This window comes from Etheostoma spectabile, chromosome 20, assembly GCF_008692095.1.
Source record: "Etheostoma spectabile isolate EspeVRDwgs_2016 chromosome 20, UIUC_Espe_1.0, whole genome shotgun sequence".
NCBI lineage: Eukaryota > Metazoa > Chordata > Actinopteri > Perciformes > Percidae > Etheostoma > Etheostoma spectabile.
In genome coordinates this window covers 7,935,389-7,942,568 of record NC_045752.1, presented here as the reverse complement: position 1 = coordinate 7,942,568, position 7,180 = coordinate 7,935,389, and the positions used below count along the sequence as shown (strand labels likewise).

General features: G+C 38.6%; 2 protein-coding genes across 3 annotated transcripts in view; one reads left to right on the top strand and one right to left on the bottom strand.

Moving 5' to 3' along the window:
* LOC116669887 (gamma-aminobutyric acid receptor subunit rho-1) overlaps nucleotides 1-7,180 on the bottom strand; it is a 32,158-nt gene that overhangs the window by 12,275 nt on the left and 12,703 nt on the right. The window lies entirely within an intron of this gene.
* LOC116669889 (peptidase M20 domain-containing protein 2) overlaps nucleotides 482-7,180 on the top strand; it is a 9,671-nt gene continuing 2,972 nt past the window's right edge. The window contains exons 1-7 of one of the 2 annotated variants that reach the window (XM_032499972.1): nucleotides 482-1,177; nucleotides 1,686-1,834; nucleotides 2,161-2,303; nucleotides 3,151-3,305; nucleotides 3,637-3,763; nucleotides 3,946-4,053; nucleotides 4,226-4,316. In XM_032499972.1, the coding sequence (XP_032355863.1) occupies nucleotides 776-1,177; nucleotides 1,686-1,834; nucleotides 2,161-2,303; nucleotides 3,151-3,305; nucleotides 3,637-3,763; nucleotides 3,946-4,053; nucleotides 4,226-4,316 (1,175 nt within the window). In that variant the 5' untranslated portion in view covers nucleotides 482-775. Of the gene's footprint in view, nucleotides 1,178-1,685; nucleotides 1,835-2,160; nucleotides 2,304-3,150; nucleotides 3,306-3,636; nucleotides 3,764-3,945; nucleotides 4,054-4,225; nucleotides 6,243-7,180 lie in introns of those variants that run through there. The other variant, XM_032499971.1, reaches the window with a different exon arrangement.

Here is a 7,180-nt window from a genome sequence, read left to right as displayed (position 1 = left end):
ACTTACAACTTTTCAGACAGGTTGCTCATGTCAAAACTACGTTGTCAAGCTCAACTTGAGGCCGCGCAGTACGCTCAGCCATCACTGGAAAAGTGCTTCTAATTGACTTCACTGGTCTCTGTTGAAGTCAAGGGGGTAAGCCAGCGTCCACTAAGCGCAGCACCTATGACGCCATTTTGATGCTACAAAGCCATCACTCACCGTTAGCATTTCAATGACTGCCATTCATTTTGGCGCCACTTTGACAGCAAATAAATTTACATCTGAAGCGTTTAAAGACTATATTTCTCCATTGTTTATTTCTAAAGAAACACGACAATGTATAAAGGGCTCCATTGCATTGTAGCTCACGTTATGGCTCCGTAGCAGACGTTTTTGTAAAAAATAGGCTAACAAATGTGTCATTACCACGCGCCTTACTGTCGCACAGTAGAGGGATTACCGTACAGTACAGGGTAAGCTCGCAGGCAGTTTGGACTTGCATTAGCTGTTTAGGTTTAATTACTAATGTTAACTAGGATTTTAGTTAACAATAATTAGCCTGTGTCTATGTAATTTCCTTACATATACATACGCTCTCCGTCTTTGCAAGATTGGGAATGATTGAGATTTCTCTTGGCACAGCTACAAGTGACTTACAACTTTCAGACACGTTGCTCACGTCACAACTACGTCGCAAGCACAGTTGGTGGCTACGCAGTAACCCGGGATCTAATGGTCCATTTCTTTAACTGTCTATGGACAACACACTACTTACACAGTACTTACCGGTCACATGGAGAAACTACTGCAGATGAAAGATGCTCTGCAGCTTTGCATAGACAGACATAAAGACGAGCTGCACAGTTTGAGTCTGGACATTTGGAGCCGACCTGAACTTGCCGGAAACGAGACACACGCCCACGACAGGCTGGTCAGCTTTTTTTCTCAGGACCAGACATGGAGGGTAGAAAGTCATTACAAAATACCGACTGCATTTCGGGCCAGCTGGGGTACAGTCGGTGGCGGGGAGGGGCAGCAGCCGGGGCTGAACGTGGGGTTCTTATGCGAGTACGACGCGCTTCCAGGCATCGGGCACGCGTGCGGGCATAACCTGATAGCAGAGGTGGGAGCTGCCGCTGCCCTGGGGCTGAAAGCTGCATTAGAGAACCAGACTGAGCTCCCTGAACCAGTGAAGGTAACCAGTGAACTGTAGGTTAAAAAAAAAAAAACAGCCAGACGTCAAACTTTGTCTTTCGGTCAACTCCTCCAATGATTAATTTTCACAAAATGTGACTCAGTTCCTTCAACAGACAGCAGCCAGAAGAAACATTTAGGCTTGAGTAGCCTAGACCATAATATTATAAACTATTTGTATTCTACATACCATACTTTTTTATTACATAGATAACCTGATAACAACAAGTTGTGTGGACCTTGAGGTTTTATAATATGAAGATTTTAATTTTTTTAGTAAAAAAAGTTCTTACATCTAACATCCTTAATGTATATAGGCTACCTATAATTTCTGTGAGGCCAGACACAAATGACATTTGCACTTCCGAGACAGAGAGACTGTAACTGTTTGCATAGTCTAGGCCACTATGAACTGAAAACAGTTGACTTTTTTGGCCACTCAGGCTGACTGACACACATGAGCTGATGTGAAGAAATCAAATGACTGAATTAAATACTTTTTCTACTAGATAACAGTTCTAGGAACACCTGCAGAGGAAAATATAGGAGGCAAAATTCAATTGATCAAGGCAGGAGCCTTTGCTGACATCGACCTTGTCTTTATGGCTCACCCAGCTCAGCAAGATGCTTCTTTTCTGCCCTGTGTCACAATTGATGAGTAAGTTCCTGTTCAGAGAATTTATAAATTCACAACTTGTCCTGTGTCCTCTAGATATATAGATAGATAGATTTTTATTGATCCCAAAAATGGGAAATTCCAGTGCTGCAGCAGCAAAATATCAGACACACCACACACATACAGAATATATGTACATGAAATAACAGGATACAATATACATGTAGTAATAGGATAGAATATAAGAAGAAATAATTAAAAATATATAGAAGTTGGGAATAAAAGTGTACAACTGTTTAACTAGTCATTTAACTTTAACCTCTACATATTTCAGATAACCCTTAACACTCTACATTGATGTTACACAGGGTGTCAGTGAAGTACCATGGGAAGGCATCTCATGCTTCTGCATACCCTTGGGAGGGAGTGAATGCCCTGGATGCTGCTGTGCTGGCTTACAACAATCTCTCTGCACTCAGACAGCAACTCAAACCAGAGTGGAGGCTTCACGGTAAGGAACAAACAGAAACTGTGATCAACTGAGCTTCAAAGTTCATTCAAAACAATCTCTCATGGATGAGAGATCCCTGATGTACATGGAACATTTAAACATCTACTGTACAGTTCCATGACAACTGAGCAGCATTCATCCACCGACACACTAATGGAAGGAGAATAGCAACCACAGGGTACATGGTGTGAACGGCATGAGAAACAGAACAACCTGTTTAAGACATGAGCTCCCCTGAAAACATGATTTGAGAAATATTGGGGGTTTGTTAAAATATTGACAATGCTATTTTTGCCACAGTTTCTATTATGTTTGTGTCTTCATCATAATGGATCATGCATATAATATATTTTTTTTTATTTTTTATTTAACCTTTATTTAACCAGGAAGTCCCTTGAGATTGAAATCTCTTTTTCGAGGGAGACCTGGCCAAGACGGCACACCAGTTACAATTTAAACAAATACAGCACAGACAAAATCTCACATAGAGGAAAGGACAGGTCACATAGGGCAGTTACATTTATATAGCTATTATTCAGGCATGAATGTCAATCACTTTAACTCAAAAATCAGAAAGTTTTCTTAAGGTGTGCGGAGGTTTGATGTGGTCATCAACTGATTGGTATATATCAGTAGGGGTGGGAATCTCTTTAAGTTTAAACAGTGAAAGTGTATTTATGTCAGGGAATCTTTCCAAGTATCTGTAACTTATTTTCATCTGGCTTTCAAATATAGAGGGATCTTTTATCTGTAATGGAAATCAGAAACAACACAATTGAACTTGAATTTTTCTTGTTATGGATGCATTCCTTCTTAGCCTCCATTGTGCCCATTTTCTCCAATACAGGCATCATCAAACATGGAGGGGAGAAGCCCAACATTATCCCTGCCTACACTGAGCTAGAATTTTATCTCCGCACGCCGCGGGTTAAGGATCTTTGTGACCTGAAGGCCAAAGCTGAGGCTTGCTTCAGGGCAGCCGCTGTTGCCACCGGCTGCCAAGTAAGCTTACCTAAAAGTGTTTTCTTCCATTCGGTTCCCTCTGGCCCAGATGTAAGAGAAGACATGTATGCTAAAATAGCTGAGAAATGCAACGTTGGAATTACCTCTCCTGTTATACAACATGCCCTTTATAACAAATTCCTGTAAGTGTTATTCTACTGTTACATAATTAACCATTAACTCCAGGCTGCTTGTCTCTTGCGTCTGCTTAAGCCAAATTTAACACATCACAGAGCATGCATTGGGCTCAATATTCTGTTGATATATGATAGTAATCTTTATTTTTGTTCCAGAGATTTTATGAATGATGGTATACTTGGGTTGCCTTCAGGTGGAGATAATCTATCCAACCGATTGCTATGATAGCATTCTGCCAAATGCCACACTGGCAAACCTGTATGAAAATAATGGAAAAGCTTTGGGGATTCAGTTTCCAGAGCAGCCAGCCAACTTCTCTGGTATGTGAAAATAAAAAATAAATCACAGAAACAGACATAATTATCTCTTACTGTCCCTGCTTTGTGCAGATGAAATGTAAAGTGTATCAGCAATCTGGTGTTTTTCCCATAGAGTGTCTTTTTAGTTGTTTACTAAATCAACAAAGAATCGTTATTACAGAGTATTTATAATTATCTGGCAGGTTCTACAGACTTTGGCAACGTGTCATTCATAGTCCCCGGTATCCATCCTTTCTTCTACATCTGCACCGACGCGTTTAACCACACTGAGGAATACACCGAAGCAGCAGGTATGGTAGCTCGGTGTCTATTGGGAGCAGATGTTTCTCATGATTAAATTGATTTGCCCTACCATCAGACAATTTCAGCCATCATTATCTTTCCAGGTCACTCGGCTGGTCTGTTTAGTTTTAATTTTCTTAGATGCTTTATTTTCCTCCTCCGCTCTTTTCCTTGTGCCAGGAGCTGAAAAGGCCCAGTTGTTCACCCTGAGGACAGCCAAAGCCCTGGCTATGACAGCTGTGGATGTGGTGTGCTGCCCTGTTCTGCTGAGGCAAGTGAGAGAGGACTTTAGACTGGCCAAACTGAAACAGGAGTAATAACTAAATATATAAATATAGGACATGGGCTTTAACTCAAGGGCACATATTGGCAAACAGCAATTCCAACAGTTTGTATAGTTACTGTTAAAGGATAGAGCTGTAAAACTAGAACTCAATAAGGCCTCTGCAAATCTCAAATACCTCCATTAAGTTGGACGAGCTCATTCCCACTAAACTAGAACTGGTGTTGTCAACTGGTGCTCGCTGAGGTTCAATGCCAACTTAGGAACCTGTTGTTTCAGGTAATGTGGTGGCCATTGACTGTAAAATTAATTGGACAGACTGACATGTTCGACGAAGTGCTGCAAATGCTGAAGTGCCTTAAACATTCTATCTGAATTCCAGCAGGGGGCGTCACGTACGGTTGCAAAAGTAAATCAGTTTCTGTAGAAGTCTATGACAAAGTTACCCACTTCTCACTTGATTTTTTTACCTCAGTAAACATTTTCATAATGAGTTTATGGTCCTAATTGCTAGTTTTAAGTCTTCTGCAACGCAGAATGATGTTCATTTTTTGAATTATTTGAATTAAATTCGGCGATAAAGCCGGGGTATTTTACGGCGTGGGCACAATATGATTGCCAGTGAAAGTGTGTAACGTAGAATGTAAAGGCTCTACGATAAAGTCTAGTGGTTGGTTGGTCCACTACTTTGGTCCAGACTGAAAATCTTTAACAATTATTGGATGGATTAAGATGACATTTTTACAGACTTTCAGTTTATACAATATTCAGATTATGAGACCTGCTGGTGATCCCGCTGGATTTTTGAGGTTAAAGATTTTGGTTCTGTTTTGGTAACTATTAGATCTATTTTTTTCAATACTTTGGTTTGGACCAGATACCTGCAAAACCTTTACATCTCATTACAAACCTTTACCTTTACATTACACCTTAGCTGTAATTTGCATTTAGTAATAATTAACAAATGTCAGCACGCTAAACTTATATGTGTTAACATTTAGCATTTAGCATCGCTCTGCCTACAGTACAGTCTCACATAGTCGCTAGCATTGCTGTAGACTTATTTTGTTTTTAGATGTTTGTTCATCCATCCATCGCTGTCCACTCATCCGAGGACGGGTCGCCAGACGTTTGTATTGAAATTATTTTATTAATCATGATATAGGTATTGATTGCGTTGGTATGATGATGTTGCCCATTAACCAGGAGTACATCAAGAACCACAATTAAAAAAGCCTAAACATTATTAATTTTGTAGTTGTGATTTGTTGTACTATAAATAATTGTACCAACAGTATTGCAGCAATTTCATTGGGCTGTTGACTCATTTAGATTTCTGGCATGCTTTCACCAGCACACACGTCAATCCAAAACCTTGGTTTCCCTTGAGTGGTCACAGATGTGGTGGCAAATCAAGTTCTGGACATCTCTTTTATGGTTTATCATTTTCATGTCTTCTGGAGTGATGACTTTGTTCAAGGTCTTTTGCAAAATTATGGTGCACAAAGTTTGAATTGTCAACTTGTCCTTTAGGGTGTTACTAGGATAAAAAAAGTTTAAAAAGAAACATTCTTCAAGATAATCCACAGTTTTGCCTGTAAGAAATCAGAAAATTGGCTTAATGATATATATCTATATCTTTTTACGTCACATGTGAACGGTTAAGGGTATTACAGATTATGCAGTTTATATGATTTGGTATTAAAGCTCATCAGCAATCAGGCCTGTGCTATAGAGAGAAGAGAGACCTGGCAGCTAGTGGCAATCCAGTGTCTAATAACTGTGAAAGCTTATCCTCCAGCACTGTTTTAAATATACTGTATAAGAGAGCAGGAAAATGGGATACAAATTTTGGACTGTGACATTAGAGGTTGTTTCAGCAGATTTTAATTGATGTCTGCAGAAGCAAAATTCTGAATAAAAGCAATATTCAGCCATGCATCTCAATCCATTTACGTTTATACATACTAAATGTGTTACATGGAGATTTAATATGTACAGTATTGTGGTTGTGTTGTCCAGCACCTAAATTCTGCTCAATTTTCACATTTTTATAAAACAAAACATTAAACATTTTTACCATATGTAATATCTGTAGGTTTGGTCATTTAATTGTAATAATCCACCAAAATATATTTTAAATATCTTTTATCAACAAATTAAACTAGCAACTAACGGGTCACAGCGAATCTCAAAGCCTCACAACACCAGACAAGAGGAGATGAGCTTCAGTTGTATAAAAAAAGAAAAAAGAAAAAGAAATAAAAGACATTTAAAAAAAGTCAATACCATAATCAGTGTTTGGAATTTACTAAACATATAATTTACAGTTGTGATCTTAATAGAATGCATTATTTTGCCTATATACCATTACTTTATCAAATCACATAAATGCAACGCAGTAAGTAGCTTCACAGCAAAATAATTGCATTGAAACAAATATTACAAGAAATGTAACACAGACTCAATCATAATAACATGCTTTAAGAATAATAAGATTAGCAGGTTTTTAAAGAAATAGTTTCACATTTTGGAAAATGGCACTAAATAGTTTTCTCAGCCAAGAGTCAGAAAAGAAGATTGATACCACTCTCATGTCTGTACAGCTAGGCGGCGGTGCTAGCCTGGCTTGGTCCTAAGGCCGCCATTTGCCTGCTAGGGGTGTAAATCACACATTTGATCACGATACAATATTTTATTGATTCTATGGGCAACAATACAATATTTACTGATATCACAAAGTAAGCCACGATACAATTTCAACTTGATTCAATTCAGGGGCCTGAACCTGAAACAAGACAATACATAAGCCTATTTAACACACTTTATATATATATATATATATATATATA